General features: G+C 41.3%; 1 protein-coding gene across 4 annotated transcripts in view; it reads left to right on the top strand.

Annotated features, from left to right (window-relative positions):
- LOC125622121 (translocating chain-associated membrane protein 1) overlaps nt 1-26,573 on the top strand; it is a 52,831-nt gene that overhangs the window by 11,968 nt on the left and 14,290 nt on the right. The window contains exons 2-9 of one of the 4 annotated variants that reach the window (XM_048819738.2): nt 7,235-7,295; nt 14,626-14,744; nt 15,886-16,002; nt 16,092-16,150; nt 16,773-16,857; nt 17,095-17,165; nt 21,509-21,613; nt 24,583-24,726. In XM_048819738.2, the coding sequence (XP_048675695.1) occupies nt 7,235-7,295; nt 14,626-14,744; nt 15,886-16,002; nt 16,092-16,150; nt 16,773-16,857; nt 17,095-17,165; nt 21,509-21,613; nt 24,583-24,726 (761 nt within the window). The remainder of the gene's footprint in view (nt 1-7,234; nt 7,296-14,625; nt 14,745-15,885; nt 16,003-16,091; nt 16,151-16,772; nt 16,858-17,094; nt 17,166-21,508; nt 21,614-24,582; nt 24,727-26,573) is intronic. The other 3 variants (XM_048819743.2, XM_075118778.1, XM_048819742.2) reach the window with 3 other exon arrangements.

The following is a 26,573-nucleotide window of genomic DNA, read 5'->3' as shown; positions in this document are numbered from 1 at the left end:
TCTGGAGCAAAATGCCCAAATACCACCACCCATCAGCAGGTGCACTCCATGGACAACTCTATATACACACAGGACCATATACACATCCCAGTCCCCCCAAAAAAGACTCCAGCATAACTTTATCCCTTTCGTTGAATACCCGTGGAAAATAAAAACTATGACTAATATGACTTCTGATTACAACTTTGCTTTCATGCATGTAATAAAGGTTTTATTTGAGTTTACTGTTTGTTTTTTGCACTCAGTCTTTTTAAAAAATAACAGTATTTGTATTGGTGTCCCCAAACAGAAATGACATAGGCCAAAACACCACTCCCCTCTCACCAGATTCACAGCAGGAATTTATAAATATTGCCATTGAAGCCAAATATACAAAGTACACAAAAGCAGCATGCTGATATACTATGGCAAACTGCAATACCATGACACACTCTTTTAAGGCCTTCCTGAGCCATACAGCTCCTTTGTAGGCTCTTGTAACTGCCCTTATGTCTGGCTGTTCAAAATAGGCAGTCTTTCCATTTCACCCCTCCATGCTGCCGGTAATGTTTCCTCCTTTGCTTTCACAAATGTGTAATACACAACATGCAGCAATAATATACAAAAATATTTGCCTGGCTGAGATCCAGCCTAGTTATGAGGCATTGTCAGCATCCTTTGCACATTCAGCAGTCATCCTGGTGCTGTCTGGGTGTCCAGTGTAAGCTTTAGTGAGCCAAAGAAACAAAGGATGGGCCGGGTCCTCTGGAATCACTACTGGCATTTCAAGCCATCAATGTGAATATGCCAGTAAGGGAAGACTGTCCCTGCCTCATCTTTTGCAAAAATCTTGTATGCCTAAATATGCTCTTTCCTGACCAGCCAATGTCAGAAAAATGTTCCTGGTGATCCAGCTGTGATTGTATAAGCGTTGAAGAGTAACCCTTTCCCATCACATTCTTAGTGGCAAGGTCAGAATCAGGATACGCATCCCATCAATCACCCCACCTCAATTCAGGAAGCCCCTTGCTTGAAATCCCTCTATTTCTTGGACAGTGCCCTGAGTCTCAATCCTGTGCAGCAGGATATGCTTAATATTCTTGCACCTTCATATGAAAACTGTCTCCATTGTGGATTTTCCAGCCTTGAACTGACCGTTTGCAGTGCTGGACTGCAACCTTCTAGATGACTGCCACCTGATTTCCCCCCCCCCCCACTCTTTTATTATAAATCTAAATGAATAATTCTGAGACACAAATTGTTTAAGTAGAGTTAGGGTTGAGAGTACATATCTCTTAATTCAGGGCAAAACCATAACAGGGACGTTATAATGCTTATTTCTGAGGTAATTACAAGCCCACAAATTCAGTGGTAAGTTTAAACTTAAAAGAAATCCAAACGTAAGGCTTGTAAATGCACGATTAAGGCATGTAAACAACCTTAATGTTCACTGGTAATGATGAGGAATTCATTTATGAGTACTCTAATGCATTCTGGTGTTTGTGGTCCTAGATTAGATTAGATTAAACGGATTTCTAAAGACACTTTTTCCCCGTAGTGGTGTCACTGCAGGTAAGAATTAATATTGTTTGTTGGTCTAACAACACATTTCCATATCTTGACATATTATATTTCTTCTATGGTTTTTGTCTAAGATTTTTTTTTTAACTTTTAAGCTCTTAAAAAAATTATAGGTGAATACTAAAGGAGAAACCTAAAGAAAATACTACAGTGTGACTTTCCTAATGATTTGAAGATATGTAGTATCAACTTTTTTTTTAGGGCTGGATTCACCAGTACACTCTAAGTGCTTTATGCCACTCTGGGGCAGAGCCAGACTGCTAAAGCATCAGTGCTAGTTTAACCTGGGTTTACAACTGCTTTGTGTCACCAGAGAAACATTAAGAAACCAGAGTTGTACATTTCAGTTCTTCTCTACGTAGGTGTCAGTGTGGATCCCACTTAAGGTGCACATGGCAACTCAGGCATGTGCAACTGGATATTTTTGGAAAGCAGTGTCTATCCAGGCTGCACAAATGCCTTTGTGTTGCCTCATGTTCTGGTACATGGGCATAAAGGGTGGGGCAATGCCAACCCTCCCTCAGTTGCTTGAGATCTGTGTACTCCCTGTCCAAGCATCATGTGCTCAAGTGAGTCAGGGTTCCACCCCAGGTTCTGCAAGAATTCACTTGGTGGCTGGACTCAAAGAATTTATGAAATAGGGTTATCTTGTAGTTGACCCCCTTCTGTGACTCTTATCACAGGTGCATTGGGGCAGGTTGGGGTGCCCACCTGAACCATCTACAGATGAAGGGCATCTGGTGATGATTTGAAACTGCATCTGAATGTTCTGAAGTGCAGGGCCATCTGACTGGCCTGTGTGGCATTGCTGTCTGTCCTGAAGTGCACTATGGTGCAGATGTTGACAGACCACATGTCCACAATACGTTACATTAATAAGCAGGGTGATGCATAATCATCCCTTCTGTGCCAGGAAGCCTTCAGATCATGGACTTGGTGTCACCACAGGGTAACTCACTGGCCTTACACTTTCCAGGTACTATCAATGATCTGGCACGCTTCCCAAGCAGGCACGTGGTAACTAACCATAAGCGCATGCTGCAGACATCCATTATAGAGTCAATATTTTGCCAATGCGAAATTCCCTCAATAGATCTGTTCTAGAGGAGGCACAAGCCCATGATAGTTACCAGATGCCTTTCTATAACAATGATCTCCAACCTTCCTATATGACTTTTTGATTTTCCTGGTCCTCCAAGATGATATCTAAAATCAGGTGGGACAAAACCATACTGATTCTGACAGCTTCCTGTTGGCTAAGGTAATTGTGGCCATCGGATCTCTTGCACATGTCAGTTTGGTCTCCCATCTATGTCCTGATTTGCCCAGACGGGGGGGTGTTTTCACAGAACCACGACCAGATGTTGCACCCACATCTGCAGTCATTGCAGCTGGCAGCCTGGATGAGCATGGCTGACAAAGGCTCTTCTCGACAAGTGCAAGGAAACCACATACTGAGCAGAAAGCCACTAGTAGGAAGAACTTCTTGAAATGGAAATGGTTCTTCATATTGGTAGGCTGACATAATCTGGACCCAGTTGAGACTCTCATACCACAGATCCTCAACTATAAGCATTTAGTTCTTGCAAAATTCACCTTGCAGCAATATCAGCAGGTTATGCGCCAATACAATTGTACTTAGTCTTGCATTCAACATATTGATATTCCTCATCAAATGTTGGAGCAGACTCCACCAGGGCACTTGTATCATCTTCAGCCTGCTTCAGAAATATGCTGATATCTAAGATATGTGAAGCAGCAACAAGGAACAGCCCACTGACTTGTCATTATGCCCTTGACACCGTGGTTAAGTCTGATGCCAAATTCGGAACAACTTCAATTATTATTTGACTGATATCGCTGTCACTCCTCGAGTCCAGCATCCGGGTGGGGATACTGCTTACCAGTCACCTACTGTGGGATCCAAACTGACACAAAAAGAAGAATAGGAGTACTTGTGGCACCTTAGAGACTAACCAATTTATTTGAGCATAAGCTTTCGTGAGCTACAGCTCTGATGAAGTGAGCTGTAGCTCACGAAAGCTTATGCTCAAATAAATTGGTTAGTCTCTAAGGTGCCACAAGTACTCCTTTTCTTTTTGCGAATACAGACTAATACGGCTGTTACTCTGAAAAAAGAAGAATGAAGTTACTTCTCTGTGGTAACTGTGTGATGGGTTTTTTTTGTTTTGTTTTTTGAGATGATGTAGTCAATGTGGCTCCATGACCCACCCTTTATTCCTGCTTTTTGAAGTTCTTTGCAACATGGGCTTTGAATTATAAGGGAACTGAGGGAGGGTCACAGCCTTTTATGCCCTCATATCGGAGTATGGGGAGGCACAGGCTGCATGTGTGGCCTTGACAGAGATTGCTATTGAAAAATATCTGATCTCACACACGAGGCACATGGGCACCTTCAGTGGGATCCATACTAACTATAACATTTCAAAACCCCACAATTTCTGTAGGGTAAGTAACCATTCTTTTTTCCCATCACTCACTCCTGCTCTCACATCTTTCATTACACTTCCCTGTGTGCACACACCCCAGTGTCATACTCCTACCCCGCCTGTTTGAATAGATACAGTGCAACAAGTGTGTGTGTGTGTATGTGTGTATTCATATATATATAATTTTTTTAAAGAAACTTTTAAAATTAAGGTGTGGGGGGTTTTTGTTTTTATTTTTGTTTTGGGGTTTTTTTTGTTTTGTTTTGTTGTGTTTTTTTTTTCTGTCCTCCTTTTTTGCCAATATTCTTTATAACCAAAAGATTTATCCTTCAGCGTAGGCTTGCATATAAAATCTTCTTCAGAGAAACTCATACCTTCCATCACCATTTGTTCTTAATGGGACTGAGGCCACTGGCTGCATTTAACAGTAGTCAATATTTATATTATGGAGGCTCAAATTACGAGGACGGCAGTCCCATTGTGCTGGGTGCTCTGCAAAGAAAGAAAAAGACCGTCTCTGGCCTGAAGGGCAAAGGTGAAGACAAGTTACATTCAGAGAAGATAGAATTTTCTTATGAAGTCAGAAGGCAAAAAAGAGTAGATGAATAGAGTCAGTTGACATCTTTACTAAGGAAAGCCTGTGGCTTCAGTCCCTTTTGAGGGCAGTATGAGATAGCAGCCATTTTGAAAGAGGTAAATTCTCCTCTGAAGCTTTCTTAAGAACACTATTCTTCAGTTTCTTTTGAAGGAAAAACTTCCAGTTACAAAGAAGGGAAAATTGACTACTATTCCTAAATCCTTTAAAAAACTACATTTTACTAGATCTACCCAAAATTTACATTATTGGACAATTGTTAGTGTAGATAGACAGTGCCTGCAATTAAATCATTTGTGGGGGCTGTGGGTGTGGAATGGTTTGGCAGATAGTGCTAAATTTCTTAAAGGACCCATTTGAAAACTTTAACTCTAACCAATTTACATGTAAGTTCTCAGACCATTTTTTTTCTGTACAAAGAGATCAAGGGCCTGGTTTACACTAGGAAATTAGATCACTATAACTGTCACTCAGGGGTGTGAAAAATCCACACCCCTGAACAATGCAATTAAACTGACCTAACCTCTGGTTTAGACAGCAGTAGGTTGACGGAACCTAGCTACCGCCTCTTGGGGAGGTGGATTGCCTATGCCAACAGAAGTCCTCCTGTTGGCATAGGTAGTGTCTTCACTGAAGTGCTATAGCAGTGCCACCGTAGCACCTCGAAGTGTAGACAGGCCTTAAGAGTTGAACCCACAAAGCAACTTAGGCTCTTAACTTCCATTGGAGTCAGGAGCCTAAGTTGCTTTGTGGATTCCACTCTTACGTGCTATAACTTGGGGAAGGATAAGCTATATTTCACACTCTTATACCTAAAAGGCTGAATCCTTGGAAGTGCAGAACTCAACTATGGATAAGGCCCTTTGTTTTTGATTTTTAATTATTTCCCAGGAATTTATTGGGTTTTATTTAAAAACTTGAAAAAAATTGGGGGAAAATTGGTAAAAACTGAAAATGAAGGAATGTGGCAGTTGAAGCCCAGTGCCCAGACTTCTCCCCCACCCAACAGTCAGTACGCCAACCCCACAGAACCACATGCAAATGTCAGAACTGCTAACGTCTTCAGTATTCCCTTTGGCTGTAAAGGAGCTGCCTTCTGGTGTTGCTGCAGGTGAAGGGGAGGTACCACCCTCTGGGAATTACAGTGCTGCAGCCTATGTAGTGATCTGGAACAGATGGTGTTTTGGTCATGGCCCATGCCTGGCTCACTAAGGGGCATGGGAGGGCTCTGCTAGCCTCTTTCCTTTTAATTTGGTATTGTTGGCACTTGCATCTACATGGCAATATATTCTTCTTACTTGTCTTTTGGTAGCAGACACTTGGCTTCCATTCCCACAGCAGGGAGACAAGTCAAACTGTCATTTCACAAGAGAAAAAGACAGAACTCCTTTTTCCCATTGAGAACTGTTTTTAAAAGAGAGTTCCTTTACGTTCTAGGTCTTCTGGTATAGGAGGTTCACATGTATGTACCCCAAACAGTATAACTTAATTATTCACACAAGGGATTCATGTGCAGTTTTGACCCATTCGTTAAATTTGGATGTTTACTTTTTAAAAAATTTGTTATGCCACTGCAGCTTCCTCAGTGCTAGTTGAGTTTGTGTATATTTTACATAACTGTATATTTCTGTGCATCCTTATATCCATGTTACTAGAAATTATAGATTTCATAATACATGAGAAAAGCTTTTTCTGGTATGACTCATATTTCCTTATAAATCTTTCCAATGCCGGTCAATTTAAAAGAGAGCGTACAGTGGATTACACTTTGTGCATGTTACAACAGTGTGTGTGCTTCTCTCTCATTCAAATTCACAAGTGATTCGTGGGTATCCATCTCTGGCTTTATGTCCCAGGAATTTGAATACATACATTCAGATAGATTTATTTGCTATGGGAGGCCTAGGTACTTGGATGCTACAGTGATGGGCATGGTATAAAAATCTAGTTTTAAAAGTCTGCTGGACTTACTCATTTGACTAATATTAATAGGATTTAAAGAATCTATTTTACTTTTGGAGAAAATGAAAGTCATTTTAATTTCTGTACCTTCTGTTCTGAAAACAACATTTAAAATATTTTGTAAAGTGGTGTGAGAAGGATGACATTGAGCCTTAAGCTAAAATAGACTCATAGATTTTAATGCCAGAAGGCACTGTCATGATGATCTAGTCTGACCCCTGCACAGAAGTAAAGTCATGGCCCCATATAGCATAGACACACATGTTAAATGATTTATTTGAAAAGTGGATGTGAGTGTGTGAAATCATCAATGGTGGATGGTATCAACTATCAGCAAGTAGTATAAACTTTAACCAAGACTGGCTGAGTGGGACCCATCCCCACTTTCTTTGCCAAGTTCCAGTTACTTTAACTTTATATGTTTCTGCTTCATAAATATATTTAAATATTAATAACTGTTTGCATTAAAGTAACTGTGTTCCCTCAAAATTTATTTTAATTGATTTCATATTCTTCCTTATAGACTTCATCTGAGAAGGAGCGTTTAGGGGCTCTGGAATTACTATGCTTGTAGTTTAGTGTGGGTTTAAAACTTTGAATGTTAATGTGGCCAATTTTTCTATTTTTCCTCTCTCTCTCTTTTTTTTTTTTTTTTTTTAAATTTCAGGTCACAGCCAAGTATGTCATCATCTTTATTACTGTGCAGTACAACGTTACGTACACCACTGGTAAGAATAAAGCAAATCCACCGTCTATTTCTCTATAGCATAACAACCCAATTATAAAAAGTTCTCCATTTATAAATAATAATGGTCTTACTGCTAACTCATTTCACTTGTATTTCACAGAATCTTTCTTATTTCTTTTTTGTCTTGGGGATTTCTAATGTTCTCACCATTATAACACCTAAGCTCCTAGTTCTTCACTAGTGATAAGCAATTACCACTTTTGATTTTTTTTGCTATAGTTAATACTGCTATTGCACCACAGCTTCACTTGATTAGGCATGGTGTGCCTTCCACTTGCTTTTTATAACTTGGTGCTTTTCATACCAAGTAGAATATTTTGTAACTCTGAACGTGGTTTCCTAAATGTTTCCCATTTTTAATCACACATTGTCTTATGTTCTTAAATGGATTAATTTATTTTTGTCTTTAAAAGTTACAGACATTACTTCAGGGATGACTATCTAAAATAGCTAGATCCTGAATAATGGCATAAGATATCAGAGGTCTGACTCACATACTTAGAATCATAGAATATCAGGGTTGGAAGGGACCTCAGGAGGTCATCTCGTCCAACCCCCTGCTCAAAGCAGGACCAATCCCCAATTAAATCATCCCAGCCAGGGCTTTCTCAAGCCTGACCTTAAAAACTTCTAAGGAAGGAGATTCCACCACCTCCCTAGGTAACGCATTCCAGTGTTTCACCACCCTCCTAGTGAAAAAGTTTTTCCTAATATCCAACCTAAACCTCCCCCACTGCAACTTGAGACCATTACTCCTTGTCCTGTCCTCTTCTACCACTGAGAATAGTCTAGAACCATCCTCTCTGGAACCACCTCTCAGGTAGTTGAAAGCAGCTATCAAATCCCCCCTCATTCTTCTCTTCTGCAGATTAAACAATCCCAGTTCCCTCAGCTTCTCCTCATAAGTCATGTGTTCCAGACCCCTAATCATTTTTGTAGCCCTTTGCTGGACTGTCTCCAATTTATCCACATCCTTCTTGTAGTGTGGGGCCCAAAACTGGACACAGTACTCCAGATGAGGCCTCACCAATGTCGAATAGAGGGGGACGATCATGTCCCTCGATCTGCTCGCTATGCCCCTCCTTATACATCCCAAAATGCCATTGGCCTTCTTGGCAACAAGGGCACACTGCTGACTCATATCCAGCTTCTCGTCCACTGTCACCCCTAGGTCCTTTTCCGCAGAACTGCTGCCTAGCCATTCGGTCCCTAGTCTGTAGCTGTGCCTTGGGTTCTTCCGTCCTAAGTGCAGGACCCTGCACTTATCCTTATTGAACCTCATCAGATTTCTTTTGTTCCAATCCTCCAATTTGTCTAGGTCCCTCTGTATCCTATCCCTGCCCTCCAGCGTATCTACCACTCCTCCCAGTTTAGTGTCATCCGCAAATTTGCTGAGAGTGCAATCCACTCCATCCTCCAGATCATTTATGAAGATATTGAACAAAACCGGCCCCAGGACTGACCCCTGGGGCACTCCACTTGACACCGGCTGCCAACTAGACATGGAGCCATTGATCACTACCCGTTGAGCCCGACAATCTAGCCAACTTTCTACCCACCTTATAGTGCATTCATCCAGCCCATACTTCTTTAACCTGCTGACAAGAATACTTCTCGCTTCACATCCCATCAGATAAATTTATTTTAAAATTACACAATTGACTTGAAATCTATCCAATATATATTTAAAAAATAACTTCAGGAACTACACCTGCCCTTGAGTCTTGTTACCAATTTTTGTAGGTGTAATCACATTTTCCTCTCTCTGTATCTATGAGACACCTCACATCTTCCAACTCCTGCAACAAATGAGGCAGCAGTCCTATAGACAACAGCCTCATACACTGTACAACTCTGATTCATTCCTACAGCACTGTCCTTTCTCTGCACTGACAGAGGCAGAGGTGCTGTGGGAAAAAATAGCATATGGTCATGTAATTAAAGACTGTATTATAATGTATACACAGCAGGAGGTTGAACTATGGTTTTATGGGCACCCTTAATTCTGGCACCCTTCAGTACTTAATTTTGCAATCTTAACATTCCTTCAGCATAGTGTATTTTGGGTGTAATAAATAAATAAAATAATCCAACAACCCCACAACACTGAAAAAGCAGAATTTGACCCTAGTTTGTCACCAGCAAGGCTCAGACATTTATGTCCACTCTACAGATATCCACCACTTGAACTAACAGAGTAATTGGTAGCAGTAAGAGACTGTTATCTCCATGTGGGCCAGCCACAAGCAGGGGATGATTCGCACAGTTTATCAATAGGGCAAAGTGAAGATGAATATAGAGCAGAGGAATATAGAGACTCAAGTCTTGGGTTTAATTCCATATTCTGAAGGGGAGTGGTTTTTTTTAGTGGTTATAGACCTCTGTAATCCTCTTTCCACCCTCATGCTCCCATTCCCACCCCAACATTCCTTTCTCACCCTTCTGCATTCCTGTTAGACTTCCTCCTTTTCCTCCATGCTGCCTGGAAGCCAGTAACAGAAGCAGTGAGAGCACAGGCAAGACAGTGTTCTTTGAGTAGTTTAAGACATGTATTCCACTCAGGCGCGTGTGTGCCTAGCACATCAAAGTTGGAGAATTTTGCCTACCAGTATCAGTAGGGGCAGCACTTATGCTCCTCCTTTCATAATCCCTCCCATGGCTATATAAGGGTGGTGCTGCCTGACCCCCTCTCAGTTCCTTCTCACTGCCCCCAGCTAAAGTTGCAGCGCTTAGTGTGATCTTTCTTCACACTTGTCTTCACAGCTCTTTGTAACTTTTTGTACATATTTATAGTTTAGTACCCTTACTTAGATGGTTTCTCCCTGTGGGATGTCCTGACTGGGGTTTAAACATTGCCCTTCTTGTGGGGCAGCTATCCTATCTCCTATCCTCGGAGGCAACTGCTGAGACAGTACATCGTTTCAAGGACTTGCAGGCCATGCTACGCTCATTGGAGATTTATAACCAAGCCGCAAAGAGACTGCATTTTGGGAACCAACAATGGCAATATTGTTCTCACTGATATTTTCATCAGTCCGCCTACCCCATGAGGCAGCAAGATTTCCTTAGAAAGGGGCACAAATCATGGAGGAGGAAACCTTCTTGGTCTAGTTTTAGTCAAATGGTCTGTCCTCTTCCTTCTTCAGCTAGACAGTCTATTTGAGTGGCGTTTCGAGAGCAGCACCATTGTTGTCAATGTCATATCCATGCTCCAAATATTTGGGGATAGGCTGTCTCACTTCTACAGTGCTTGGGAGACAATAAATATGGACAGATGGGTCTTAAACGCTGTGGGATTGGGTTACGCCATTTGTTCCTATCCATTCCACCCTCCAATCTTCCTGTCCCTCTAGAGGAACCCCTATCGTGAGTCACTGCTGTTACAGCAGGTACAAACCCTGTGTACTCTAGGAACTATAGAGGAGGTTCCTTATCTTTATGGAAAGGGGTTTTGTTCCCAATACTTCCTGATCCCCCAGATTCAAGGGAGGAATGAGACCTATCCTCAGTCTCCACGCTCTCCACAAACATAAGCAAGTACATGAGATTCTGCATGATTACCCTGGCTGCTATTCTTCCCATGGCTGAGGCAGCGTTGGTTTTCTGACCTCCCCTCTCTGTCAGCTTGACCTCCCAAACCTCTCACTCAACGTCATGGCCAGAATGTGTATCGAGCATTGAGTAGTCTGCACCTTAATGTGTGGAGGCTGCCTGGCTAGATCAAAGGAAGGAGCAATGCTTGGAGGTAGTTAGAGATTTTCTGCTTAATAGTAGAAAACCAACTACAAACTCTACCTATTTGTCTAAGTGGACAACAGTTTTTGATTTGGGCAACATCCAAAGACATTCAGCCCACATTAGTGCAGATTCAGGACACTTTTAGGATTATTTGCTGCATTTGAAATCTTCAGGTCTCTCACTGAGCTACTTGAAGGTTCGCTTGGTGGCGATCTCCTCTTTCCATTCTCCTATTCAAGTGAAGTTGATATTCTTACACCCTGTGATGGTGAGAATTTTTTTTTTAAGGGTGTTATCCATTTTTTCCCACCTGTGGAAAAAACAGTACCATTGTGGACTTTAATACAGTCCTGGCAGCGCTGATGAGTCCACTATTTAAGTCAGCAGCAACATGTTCACATGCTCTCCTCTCTCCGAAAATGGCCTTCCTTGTGGTTATAACACCTGCAGGAAGAGTTAGTGAGTTGCAGTCCTTAATGGCAGATCCTCTGTACACTTCAAGATCCTCTGTATACTTCAAGGACAAGGCAGTGCTTTAAGACTACACCCAATTTTTTGTCTAAAGTGGAATCTGTGTTTCACTTTAATCAGGTTATTTACTTATATTTTTTTCCCAAACCACATTCAAGTGCAAAGGAGCAGCATCTACATAACTTAGATGTCAGGTGGTGTTTAGCGTTTTATTTAGAGAGAAATAAGCCATTTCGTTTATCACCTTGAATCTTTGTGTCCTATGCTGAGCAAATGAAGGCCATGCAGGTCTGTTTCCATGCAGACCATATCCAAGGGGATTACTCTCTGCATTACCACCGCTTATGTAGTGGCTCAGTTGACACCTCTACAATCATTGCAGGTTAATTGAACCAGAGCTTAGTGGACATCTGCTGTGCTGCTTAGTGATGTCTCAACAGTGGATATCTGCAGAGCTGAATGGTCTTCTGTGGATACTTTTGCTAGGCATTTCACTATCACCATGGCATCAAGATTGGACGTAAATTTTTGGAATGCACTTCTGCGCACTAACTGATTAAAGACTCTGAGCCCACCTCCTGCTGGAACAGCTTGTGAGTCACCTGAGTGGAATACAACTCTGCAAGCAGTCGAAGAAGAGACTGTTGCTTACCTGTATTGTAACTGTTGCTCTTCAAGATGTGGGTGCAGATATGTATGGCATGACCCATGCTCTGCCCCTCCACATCGGAGTCTCCAGCTGGGAGGAACTACGGAGTTCAAAGGAACTACGGAGGGTCCGGGCAGTGCTGCCCTTATGTAGCCATGAGAGGGGTTATGAGGGGAGAGGACGAGCACCATCCTACACTGACTTGGGTGTGCGGACAGCTGAGTTGAATACATGTCTGCACCCACATCTCCGATGCATCGAAACACTAGAGCTTCTCAACAAAATGGTTATAAGATTTATTTAATTTGAACAAAATAGCATACTTCCCTAATCTCATCCTTAGAAATCACTGAACCACTTTATCTGAAACACTGGGGTGGGGGGGAATCAGCTTGAGGCAGGTACCTGCCATGGGAAACTTCAGCCTGAACAGTTAAAGTCTGGAAACACAGTAATAAGCAACTGAACACAGGCTCTTTAAATGGTAAGTGTCAGACAATCTTAACTACAGGTTTTGCTACATGCATTGCCTATAATAAGAATAACCTGTCTATGCCTGAAAGGCATAAGTGCCGACTCCGTGGGTGCTCTGGGTCTGGAACACCCACGGGGAAAAAATGGTACTGGCAGCCCCCCAGTCAGCTCCCGGCCCTCCCCAGAGCCTCCTGCCCACTGGCGGGCCCCATGAATCAATTCCTCCTCCCTCCCTCCCGCCGCAATCCACTGTTTCGTGGCGTGAAGGCAGGAGGCTCTGGTGGGGAAGGGGAGAGGAGCAAGGACACGGCCCTCTCAGGGGAGGGGGCAGAACGGGGTGGGAAGAGGCAGGGTGGTGGAGCAGGGACGGGAAGAGGCGGGCAGGAGTGGGGCCTTGGGGGAAGGGGTGGAGTGGGGGCGGAGCCAGGGGTCAAGCACTCCCTGGCACTTTCAAAAGTCGGCGCCTGTACTGAAAGGACCTTACACTTGTTCTCTTCACCCTCCCTGTGCATTCAGTATTTCTTTACGTAATGTTTTCATATTGTGTTTACTAAATTTGCTGTTTTTACAGAAAACAAAATATTCCAAGTCTAGGAAAAACAAAACAACTATGCTCATTATCTTTTTGGGCAAAAGCCTTTATGCTTGTAATTGAATATTACCTCACCAACCTTGCTTCATTGATTAGCAGAAACCCCCAGCTAATTTTTTCATACATTACTGTTTGCAAGCAGTGATGGATATGGAATATGTAGGTCAGGGGTTCTCAGATTGTGGGTCAGGACCCCTCAGGGGATCACGAGGTTATTACATTGGGGGGTCATGAGCTGTCAGCCTCACCCCAAACCCCGCTTTGCCTCCAGCATTTATAATGGTGTTAAACTATATAAAAAATGTTTTTAATTTATAAGGGGGGTCGCACTCAGAGGCTTGGTATGTGAAAGGGTCAACAGTACAAACGTTTGAGAACCACTGAATTGTAGGCAGATGCTCTTTCCCTCCCCCAAAAGGGGGGGGGAATAAATGTGCTCTGCTGTAAGCAATGGGATTCTGCTTTATTCTTTCACTAAACTTATGTCTGAGGGAATTCTGTGCCAAAAAATTAAAAATTCTGCACACAATACTTTAAAATTCTGCAAAATTTTGTATATTTTATTTCTCAAAATAACACAATATAAGCACATCAGTTTCAATTATTTTCTGTCATTTATTTCAAAATACATGTCAACAAGTATGTCTGTAACAATACAGACAACACAAAAGATTCAGGAAATGTTTTTTGACAAATAGGTTCCTTACTAGGCATATTAATACAGAACTCTGAGTAATAATTCATTTAAATTACAATACAGAACCATAATTCCCACACCCCTCAGAAGCAGTGCAAAGGCTTGGGGAAGTTAGGGTTAATGGAGAAGCTGAGGGAGAGGGAAGTGAATTGCTGGGAAAGAGCCTGCATGTGAACTTCGAGGGTTGTTGGGTATGGGTGGAGAAAGTATGGAACAGGTTTTTAAATTTCAGTGGATATGTAAGATGCCCTTTTTAGAGAGAGGGTAAATTACTTACTTATAATTGATCCATGAAGCTGAGCTACATAGATCCATACATTGATGGTAATATCCTTTCTCCATACAGCTACACTTCTTGAGATGGAATTTTGCTGGGTCTCTATATTTTCTATGGCGTAGGCCAGAAAGAACTAATAGAGGCTGACACACAATGGTACTACCCACAGCATTTCCCTTCCAGTCTTACAATTATAGTTTTGTTTGCATTTGGGGTGGGGAATACTCCAAACTATTTGAGGGGGGATCAGAATTAATTTGCCAAAGATGCAAGAATTTGGATACGTAGGATACTATGTGCCAGAGAACAAGTAGATAAGGTATTTATCCTTTCTCTGTTGCATAGAACATTTCATAAGTAAATGCGTTCTATTCAAATAGATATTTTTGGAGTAATTAAAACTTTGTTTCAGATGACAGGAGTGAACCCATTCATTTCTATGAATATGGTCCAAAAGATATTGCCACCATCTTCTTCTACATGCTTATAGCCATTATTCTGCATGCTGTGATCCAAGAATACATACTAGATGTAAGTTAACCATGGGAATATAATTTACTTATGTAAATTATTTATTTAGGCTGTTTTTTACACGTTTGTTCTGCTAGTCTTACATAAGATAACACCAGCACTTGTATAAGTCATGTTGCAAAATAAAATAAAATCATGTAGGTGTATTTACGCATTACATGCTGGTGGTTCCTTTGTCATTCGATATAAATATTATTAGATTCTGGAAATGTGTCTATATAACAATATATTTAATGAAATAATATTTAATCACAGTTTCTCTGACTCTTCTAGTATTCTCCATTAGTAAGTGGATGGAAAAAACAGGAGTTTGTCTACTACATCGAACCTTCGTGTCCCTAAAATTTTAAATTGGAAGTCAGTATAGAAACTGTTTAAACTAAAAATAAATAAATAAATAAAAAATGCTGCCCCCCTTCCTCCATTTTGCTTTATTGGAAATGTTTTGATTTAATATGAATTAATATCTAAATGTACTTTCCACTCTTCCTTTTATCTAAAGCTGGGGGCGGGGGGGGGGGGGAGAAAAAAAGCAGAACATAAGAATTTCTTTAACTAGTGAATTTTTTCACTTTTGTTTTCCACGCAATTTTTTTTAACCTCAGTCTTTAATGGTGACCATTGACATTCCTCTGCAATCGCTGTAAATCTACAGAGTTAGGTTTTGACTGTAAACTTCTGGGTTTTCATTTTTTGCCTCTTTGCCAAATAACTTCTCAGATTTGTGACTTGCTTAAGGTTCCGATATTTTCATTGTTGTATATGCATGCTAGAGCTCCATTACCTGGAAATATGAAATATAAAGGGCCTGGTCAATCTGGCCTTACAATGACACCTGCAGCATCAGACCCTAACTAAGTAATAAGGCTCTCATCCTGAAAAAAAAAAATACATGACTAAATTTAAGTACATAAGCACTTCTCATATAGGCATCAGTATGACTTCTCACACACAAAGTTAAGCACCCATGTAATATTTTTCAGGATCAGAGCCTAACATGAGGAATGGAAGATCTTGGAGGTAACGGCTACTTAATTGAGGGCTAAGTGCCAAGTAGCTTGCTTTTTTTTCCTCTACCAATAACAATAAAGTAAAATATTAATCTGTTTTTTATACCCGCAAATGTGTTCCTTGTTTTCAGAAAATTAATAGACGTCTCCATTTGTCAAAAACGAAGCACAGCAAATTCAATGAATCGGGGCAGCTAGCATTTTTCTATTTGTTTTCATTTGCCTGGGGAGCAAGTATTTTGACTGCAGTAAGTAAGTCAAATTGCTATCTGTATTTGTTTTAAAAATACACATCTAAAATATTATGAAAGTTCTTAAATGACAACTTTTTTTCCAGGAAGAATTCATGACAAACCCTACTTTGTTATGGAAAGACTATCCCCATTCTCGCATGTTGTAAGTGTTTTTTATTCTCTTTTTTTCTAACTGTTTGACAGTTGGCTACCAGAAATTTGTTTTGGTAATATAAACAATGTAGACCATTTTCATTTGTATTAGTGACCAATAGCTGAAAATCCTTTGTTCTGTATTCCAAGTGTGAGTGTGCGTGAGGGAGGGGGGGTGTTAGGCTCCCATCCTGGAAATGCTTGTACCAGTGTTTAACTTTACCATGTGAGTAGCCACACAGATTTCGATGAGTGTAAAGTTAAGCATATGCAGAAGTGTTTAGAGGATTATTGCCTGACTCAGTATTACTAAACCTGTCTGTCTTCCACTGAAGGAACTGGGTGGGTAGGTGCATGTTCCTCCACTCTGCAAACAAAAACAAAAAAATGATCCAAAAGGTGATCTAGAACTTGCAAATAGGAAGGAAATTTGTAAACACTTATTCAAGAAATTACTTCTTGACTTGATAGTATCTGATAAAGCAGTTTCTGTTTGCAATTCCTTTGATATATAGGATAGCGTATTATAGGTCAGCATTTCTTATTCTGAGGGAATGAGGTAAAATATTGTATCCTTTAAAAACCTAAACACTTAACATCCTAAACTTCTTCCCTTCTAAATTATTGTTTAGTTTTCAGGTAAAATTCTTCTATGTCTGCCAGATTGCCTATTGGCTTCATGCACTCCCAGAATTGTACTTTCAAAAGATTCGAAAGGTATGAATTGAAAGCTTTGCTACTTTACTTTAAAAATACATTTTGAATTGCTTGATTTGTTTGGTAATGTAATCTTGGTGGGAAACTTAAATGGGGTGCACACTTCAAATAGAATTCCTTTGCCTTACAGAGAGAAGTACAGCAGTGAGGAAGATAAGGAAGGTTGACACATTTCAGTATGGTGGGTTTTAAAGCAGGTTAGCTAAAATTTAACTTTAAGTTTTCTCTTAATTTTAGGAAGATATACCAAGACAGCTATACTATATCTGCCTTTACATTGCTCACATATGTGGTGCCTATGTATTGAAGTAAGTATCTGTAAATTGTTACTAACTGAAAAGCTTTACTTCATTATTCCAGTATCAATTTTTTTTTTACTATTTTTCATGTGGCGCTGCATATTCCCACTTATGGGTACTGTGCCACCTTGTGGTGCTTTACGGTAAAACCTTCTAATAGCAGTGTCCGTTAGATCGCTCTCATGACCTTTCCCGCTCCCCTCACATCAGGACATACTAAGCAAAGGCTATATAGGGGTCGGAGCAACCTCACCACCTCAGATCCTTCCACATGCCTGGACAGATGTGAACCTTTCTGGTCTTTTTGGAACCAGAGCCTCTTTTCTTGATGTAGTTAATGTTGTTGGTATGTAGTTTAGTTAGCAGTTCTTTCCAGTTCTGCATTATGGCAGAATTGAAGAAACAGAAGAACCTGGGTTTCAAAAGGTACATTTCCTGCCTGGCTATCTTCCCAGCATCTCACGACTATGTTCAGGGCCTCAAGTACCTGGGAGAAACTCATTCCTTTTCTAGGTGTTTGATCTGCTGGACCTTTAGTCCCAGAGACTTGCTTACAGCTCCTCCTTTTCAAGAAAGCTCTCTTGGTCTTGGTTTCCAGTAGTTCGAAAGGACTGAAGGGTTCCAAGAATCCACACCCTATGCTGGGGCTGGATGCCCCCAAAGTCAAGCTCCCAAGGCTACATGTGTTTGAACCAAGGGCCATGCACTTGGCTCCAGCTGTCCTGACTCTGGTGGAGTAGTCGAGAGAGATTTTGGCCACCATCATTGGTGCCATACTTCATGATTTGCAACTGACTGATCCTGTCGAATTCCTGTGCTACAGGGCTAGGATCAGATTCAGTGTTCACTTTTGGCTCCAGGAAGATGGATTTCATTGGTGTGTCCAAACTGAGGCGTCTGGCAGTCCGGTTTTGGCCCACAGTCTGCCAATTGACTACCCCTGGTATGCCATGCAGTTCAAATAGCTGCCCCCCCCCATCTCTCCTACCTCTCACTCTTTAGGGACCCCCCTCTCATGAGGCGATTCTTCTTGAAGTGGAAAAGTTGCTTCTTTTAGGAGCAGTCGAGGAGGCTCCTGACTTAAGGGGTCAGAGCTTTTATTCCTTTTATTTTCTGGTTCAAAAGAAGGATGTGGGGGTTTAATTGGATACTAGATGAAGGGACTTGAACAAATATGCTCAAAGGCTTCATTTCCAGGTGTTGACTTTGGCCTCCATAAATCCCTTCACTGTTGCTCATGGATTGGTTCACAACTCTCTCTATCTAAAGGATGTGTATTTTTATATTTCTGTTAATCACAATTATCCCAAGTACTTTGATTTATAGTGGCTGGGCATAATTTCCAGTACAAGATGCTTCCATTTTGCCTCTCCATGATGCCCAAGGTATTTACAAAATGCCTCTCTGTGATAGGGGATCATCTGAGCAATCAGGGTATTTTCATTATCCCTATGTGGATAATTGGCTACTGAGGGGCATTGTGCATGAAGACCTGTTAAATCATATTGTCTTCACAATCAATCTCTTTTCAGACCTCAGGCTACTTTTCTACTGCCCAAAGTCAATTCTCTGCCCCTTTAAAATGATTGCCTTTATAGGGTCCATAGTGCACTCTGTGGAAGGAAGAGCTTTTCTGCCAGAGGACAGATTTCTCAAAATGAGCAAGCATATGTAAAAGATTTGACAGTGTTCCTCTCAGAGAACGAAATTCTTCTTGGGTCTTGTGGTCTTTATGGCAGCTGCTACATTTTGTGACTCCATTTGCTTGTCTGATAATGAGACTGCATCACTGGATATCTCATGAATACATTAACTCTTGAATACAGACCAAGCCAGAACAGCCTTCAGATGTTGATCACCATGACTCAGAATGTTATAGTCTCTCTATAACGGTGGTCTGTAAGGGTGAATATGCTCAGAGGTGTACAGTTCAGTGCTCCAGTCATCCCTGACAGTAACTTCAGCTACATCAAACAAAGGTTAGGTGGAGCATCTCCATTTGACAGTTCAAGGGCACTGGTCTGTGCAGGAGAGACCCCTGTGTTACGCACACACCTTCTGGGTGTGGTGTTCTGTTCCATCGTGTGTGTGTGTGTGTGTTAAAATGAATCTGCTCTACAGCCTTAGCTAAGAGCCAGCTGGCTTGTAGCTCATGTGGTAGAGGCTCATGTATTAAGCTTCAGAGGTCCCCGGTTCAATCGCGCCCGCTGATGACCGGGTCTCTCAGTGTTACACCTGCACATGAGCGTATTAGTGGGCTATTCATCTGGCTCTCAGATTGTTTCTTCCTCACCTTTCAGGAGAGGGTTGTGCAGCCAGGTCAGGGACAATATATCAGTGATGTATTACCTCAGCAAGCAAGAGGTGCTCACTCCACTCTCCTGTGTGCAGAGGTTATAGGTCTATGGGATTGGTGTATTAGTCACAAAGTTTATCCCATTGCTCTACCTCTGGCAGAGGAAAACAATGAATTCACAGATTATCTAAGCAGAGACAGATCTTGGGTGCACAAGTGGTTGCTAAAGGATCAGTTAGTCCAGACTGTGTTCTCCAGTTGGGGTCAACCAGATGTAGACCTGTTTGCAACAAAGTTCAACAAAAGATTTCTCTTCTGTTCAAGAGTAGGCAGGAACAGTCAGCCCCTGTCAGATGCCTTCCTTCTGCACTGGGAAAAGAGGTTGCTGTATGCTTTCCTCTTGTTTTCCATTGATCCAGAAGGTAGTGAGAGAGCTGTCAGGGCATGGCAAAGATGATACTCATTGTCCTAGTTTGGCCATGTCAGCAGTGGTTTACCAATCTCCTTTAACTCCCTGGAAGTCTTCCTGTGTTTTCCTCTGTCCCAGCAGGAGGACAGGATCTTTCATTCAGACCCACAATCACTTCACCAAATAGTGTGGGCATTCAGACTTTGACTTTACTCTTGAGCAGTCATGTTTTTCATCTGTACAGGATATACTAATTAACTCTTGAATACAGTCTACAGGTCCATTTTAAGCGGCGTCAGCTTCTAGATTTCAGGCTTGCATGAAGGGAAGATCTGATTCCCCTGCATTGGCTTCCATTCCTTGTGTTCTGGAGTATTTAACCCCTGATTCTTTAAGTACATTATCTAGCTTATCATTAAAAGTTCATTTGGCAGCCGTCTCAGCGTATCATACTCTGTCTAGTAGATTGCTGTTTTGTTTGTTCAGTTAAAAGATTTATGAAGGTCTTATCAAATGTGTATCCCCCAGTTAGAAATCCCTGTCTCTTCTTGGAACCTGAATTTGGTGTTTGTCATGCTGGTAAAATTGCCATTTGAACCCCTGGTTGAGTGTTCTACTATTTATCTATCAAAATGTCTTCTCTTATTGCTATCACATCAGCAAGGGGAGTGAGTTGAATGTCCTTATGGCTGATCCACCTTTCACGTCTTTTCATAAGGATAAGTAGTTCTCAGACCTGATCCCAGATTCTTAATTAACATGGTGTCTCATTTCCACATCAAGCAGACCATTAATTTGCCAGGTTTCCCCCCTGCAGCTGCACTCTACTCAGTGAGAATCTGTCCTACATACTTTGGATGTCAGAAGGACCCTGGCTTATTACCTAGAAAGAACTAAATTTTTTGTATATCATCTAGATTGGTTATGTCTTATGCCAAGAATGATAAGGGGTATATGATTTCTTCCCAAACTATTTCTCAGAGGGTTAAACAATGTATTACTGAATGCTACCTACTGGCAAAAATTCTTGTGTCTGCTGCAATTAGACTATTAGACAAGTGTGGCTACCTCCTTTGCTTGTCTTAGGTAGGTGTCTGTTGCTGAAAGTTGCAAGCTACAATCTGGACTTTGATGGAAACTTTCACTAAATGCTATGCTCTGGACTCGGCTTCTAGGGCAAATGCTGGATTTGGCAAGGCAGTGCTTGTCTCCATTCAACTAGGACTCTGGGTCCACCTCTAGGTTAGTCTCAGCACTGTTTATCAGTCTGTTCCATAAATGGGAATATGCAGAGCTGCTCAAAGGAAAAAATGAAGGTTATTTACTTGTAACCAAGGCTCTTCAAAAGAGCTCTGCCTATTCACATTTCCTATCGCCTTCCCCTCTCTGTCAGAATATTTGTTTATTCTGTATCTCTGGCTTTGTGGTGGAAGGAATTGAGTTGATGAGGGTGCTCTATCTCCTATGTTCATCTTGGGTATGTTGTGATGCTGAGGAGGGGGGTAGGAGTAGGAGTGGGAGCATTGAAGCTGGCACTGCTAAAAGAAGGCTTTACGATAAGGCAGCACAGTACCCACAAGTGTGAATATACAGGGCCATCTTGAAGAATCTCTGTTACAAATAAGTAACCTTCATTTTCCATTACAGCCTTCAACGTCTGGGGCTAATTTTGCTGGTATCTCACTATCTAGTGGAGCTCATTTTTCATGCCTCACGTCTTTTCTACTTCAGTGATGAAAACAAGCAGAAAGGGTAATTTTTGCATGTACTATCTTATTTTTATTTTACTACCTCTGTGTTTAATTTTCAGAGCTTTATTGCGATTTCTATTGGCATAAACATGTTTGTGTGCACGTAACACAAAAAGCAAATGTTAGGACATCACACATCCTAAGCTATATCTGTGATCCCAGTATTACTATTTGGTTGGAGTTCCATGAGAGTTCCAGTGTCGTCATGTAGAATCAAGGAAACAGATCTGTCACTTCATGATCATAATAATTTTTCAAGTAATATTTGTTAAAATCGTGTCTAGGGTACATATTAGCCATCTCTGTTGTAAATGCCTACCTGCTCCAATATATTTTTCATTGCAAGTATATTTATGGAGATCTTTGTTTTAAAAACAAGTGCACCTTAGAATAAAAGTAACATGGACACCAAAATCACTACACTTCTCTCAGAATCTATTTGTGTTTTTGAACTTTGTTCATTATTGTAAACCAATATTGTAAACAAAAGAACTGACAGAATTATACCAGTATTTTATAGTAATAAATGCACAGACAGTCTAAACAATGTGTATTACTTTTATGATAGGAAGAAAATCAGTCTTTGCATTATCAGTTTTATATTCTGCTCTTTCTTTGCAAGGGGTGGACAGGAAGTGAAAGTAAAATACTTATAATTTATGGAAGGCAACAGTTTCGAACAGCATATAAAGTAAAATTGTTCTATATCTTGAGTGAATTGCTCACTTATTTTGAGATGTAGAGTTATAAGGACACTTGCATGAAAGCTGGGAAGGGGAAAGACAAGAGGACTGGTTTGTAGAATGAGGGTGGAGGAAATGAACTTTGTGTGAGAGCAAAGGGGAGGAAGATGAAACTTACAAGAAAGAAGTAAGTAACTAATAAGAGGGATGCTCTGCATCAATCTGAACACTTTTTACTCAAATCCTAACCTTCATGTCTGTTTGCAATTCTGCTCCACTTTTCCACTCATATCTCTTGTAGTGTCTCCCTCCACGCTCCTAGCTGTGCAAGACTTGACTGCCCACTCATGTGAGACTTCTACAAATGTCATCTTGCTTTCTTCCACACAGCCTCTTATGCATACACAGTCCTCTTTGAACTAATCTGTAAGGCTACTACTCTCTTCTCCATATCTCTACCCAAGACCTGTTTCTGTCTCAACTCCTAACACCAGCATTTAAATAATTAGGCTGAAGGTCATTTGGAGAAAGTCAATATGTATTAATGCAAATAAAGTAAAAACAAACAAACAACTCTTTCCCCCATTTTTTTTAAGTTGTTCATCTTAGGCTGTAAGTTCTCCAGACCAGGGACCCTATCTACTTTTATTTGTGTAGCACCCAATGTAACAGGACTGCAGTACTGATCAGGACATCTGGCCACTACTGTAATACAAATACTATGTTGTATTCCCCGTTCTGCCTGATCAAACAATGTGTTCTTCAGGATAGGGACAGGCTTCCTTGGATTAGGAAACACTTACCATTCTTTGTGTGCTACCCTAATCTTAGGTTTCCATTCCTTATTTTTATTTATCGCCTTAAAAGATGAGTTAGAGAAGCATCTTGAGTGTTTTAGGAGAACTAAAATGTTGCTGTTTATAATAAAAATAATCTTGAACAATAAACCATCAAGAGCCATTTCTCCATGCGGGCTTCCAGGCTACTAGTAACTTCGTATTTAAGGTTATAAATTCCCACTCTCATAGCTTTCCAAAAACCCTGGCTTATTTTCCTAGGAGGAAAAAAACCCAACAACTTCTGCTTGAGCTGTCACAGGCTGAGTATAGGAGTGTTGGGTATTTTTCTTTTTAAGTTTGAGATTAATTGAACAAGCTGTGTTTGAATTGAGATTCTGAATGCACTTTTCATTTTGAAAATAGTTCCAGTTTTTTATCCAATAATAATTTAAGTGGCATGGTGTAAAAACTTCTGTACTGCTGAAATCTTTGAGAACTGCTTTCTATAGTTTGTTCTCATGGTATTTTCCTAGATTAAGTGTCACCATATCAGTAGGCCACGTCCTGTTCAACTGGTTAGAAACCAAAGCTTTTGCTCTCCAAATTGGTAATAGATGAATTTCTCCCTTACTGACTTCTGTGAGAGGTCTGATCAATCCTCACTGAGACAGCAGCGTTCAGAATGTAAATCAAATCAGTCAGTAATCTCTGCTTACCTCCCCAAATTGCTGCATGTTGGAGGACCTCAAATTCTTGATCCTGGCTACTGGCAGGGATGTGGGACAAGCAATGGTAGTGTCTTTTTTTTCCCTTTGGGCATGCCTCTGGTTCCAGCTCTTGGCTTCAGCAGTGTCTCTAGTGATGGCTATCTTGAAGATCTCCAGAATATAGGATGAGGGTTGATGAGGAAGACTTTAAAGTTTAGTTAGTTATCTAACTTTTTTATTTTAATTGTGTCTTTAACTGAAATATGCTAATGTTTTAAAATAATGGAGATCTTATCTTAGAGCCAACTAACATTTAAAAAGAAAAATAGTTGGGGAATTCATAATAGATGTCTGTAACTTTTCATTGTCTTTTTCAATGTTTATCCACCAAATTTTGTGTTCTCTGCAAGCTTGGATATTAAAATGATGTCACTTTGCTCTAAGTTACCTACAAAGTAGAAAGGTAGTGCATTCTACGTGCATTTCATGTGGCAATACGTGTAATTGCCATTATAGACCCCACATTTGGAAATTTCTAAGCACGCATTTGAAAATAAAATTTAACTTCTATATTGGGGGGGGGGAAGTTTTATTGGAGGCATAATTGAGTGTATATGGATGGGTGGCAGAATTCACTGTTGTGGGTGGAGAACTAGATGTAGAATTCCTGTAATTGTTGTTCATCTCAATATACCTTTCCTTTTCATCTTAAATTTCAGTGCTCAAGGAAGCTTAATAGAAGGCAGCTTTGTACAGTTAACCAAGGGGGAAGACGCATTAATTTTATTATTTCCTTTTCAGATTTACCTTTTGGGCTTTACTGTTTGTAATGGCTCGTCTTTTGACCCTAACCTTATCTGTTCTCACATTTGGATTTGGTCTGGCAAGAGTAGAGAATCCAGGTTTTTCCATAGCAGACGGAAACTTCAATGTACTCACTGTGAGGTATAATAAAGCTAGTAGACATTCATGTTTGAGTAAAGTGACACTTTCAGAATGCTTTCAATATACCTCTCCAAGATGGTAGAGCTTTTTGATGGAGAATTTTCCTGGGTGGCTTTTTTCCCAGGCTTTTGGGGTGGAAGAATTTTATCTTTTCCACAGAGCAGGGACTGCTATTACAAAATACGTGCTAAACATAAGAAATCTCTTTGCTTTTCTTTATCAGTGTTTTTATAATTGAATTGATATGACTACTGTGCAAAAGATCCTGCATAACATTGTGTGAGCTTTTTGCTTTAAACTTTCCCTGGGGTCATTATGAACATACTGTAATTTTGAGATATCAATGCTTCACTTTTGATCAACGACTCTTTAGAAAAACCCAAGCAATCTTCTAATATGCTCGTTCTTGCTTGCTCATTTTTGAAGTCACATTAATTTTCACTGGGAGCTCCGCTGTTTAACCTGTATCCCAACAATCTGTTCATTCAGTAGGTGGAAATAAAATTGAATTTGTATGCTTTGTCATCATTAAATCTCATTCTTAGATCACTTGGTAGAGGAGGCTGCAATTGTACAATTTGGTACCAGCCACTGAAGGCTGTCTGTTATATTTCCTTGATAAGCCTGGATACTTTCCCCTGGTGTATTTACCTGGAGCTCCCATTTATTTAATGCAGACTATATGCCCTGTCTTAGATGTGCTCCTTGGCCAGATCTGGTTTCCATCAGTGTGAGAGGTTTAAATTCTTCTTCAGGTGCTTGCTCATGTCCATTCAACTTGTGTATGTGGCGAGCACACACAACTAAGTGCTGGAAGTTTTTCCTTCAGCAGTATCCATAGGGGACCAGCTCTGGCGCTCCCTGGAGTGGTGCGCACATGCCAGGGTATATAGGGCACCGCCAGTTTTCCCCCCCTTCAGTTCCTTCTTGATGCCAGTGATGGTGCTGGAATTGTTGCTGCTTCAGCTAGTGCTGTTGCTGCTTGTTCGTACAAACTAGTTATCTCTTGTATTGTAGTGTATATGGTTTTCTGTTTAGTGTTTATAAATCCATTAGCTATAGTTAGAGACTTTGTAGGTCCCAAATGGGACTTTTTCTCGGGACGGGGCATGCCCTGGTCCCTAGGCTTTAAGCCTGTGATCGCTGCAAGAGGCCCATACCCATTAGTGATCACACAGCAGTTGTCTGCGTTGCGTGGGTGAAGGGCACATTAGTGAGAAGTGCAAAATTTGCAAGTCCTTCAAGCCAAGGACTAAGAAGGAGTGCGATATTCGTTTAAGAGCACTCCTTATGGAGTCGGCCCTCACCCCAGCACTGGAATAACACTCCAACTAGGCACCAAGTACAGTGACCTCAGTACACAGCACCCCACCGGGACCATCCACTGACCGGCACTGGTCCCCATCCATGGCTCCTACCAAGAAGCCCAAGAAGGCGGTGCGAGGTTGGTCTCCAACCTCCCGCAAGGGAAAGGATAAGACTGGGTGCGATCAAGGTCCAAGGCCTGGCAACTCTTCACTGACGTCAGGATCTCAGGCCCAACCTCTGGTGGAGCGATGTAGCCCAACCTGCACTCCGCCAGCTACCCCAGATAGCAGCAGAGGCCTCCGTCAGCTCCGGGTGCTGTCCACGCCAGAGGCACTGCAGGCAGCACAGGAGATCATGTCCCTCCCTGTGCTGCCCACACCGGCTCCTGCAGTTCTCCGGTCATGGGGTAAACCTGCATTCAGACTGCTTCGGTCCCCACGTCAGCAGCACCATTCCCCATTGTGGGGGATGTCCTGCAAATGCTTGCCCTCCAGTAGCCACCATGCATCTGACTGCAAAAGGCAGATGCAGTGCAGCCC

Source organism: Caretta caretta, chromosome 13 (assembly GCF_965140235.1).
Source record: "Caretta caretta isolate rCarCar2 chromosome 13, rCarCar1.hap1, whole genome shotgun sequence".
NCBI classification, from domain to species: domain Eukaryota; kingdom Metazoa; phylum Chordata; order Testudines; family Cheloniidae; genus Caretta; species Caretta caretta.
This window is presented reverse-complemented; position numbering and strand designations above follow the sequence as displayed.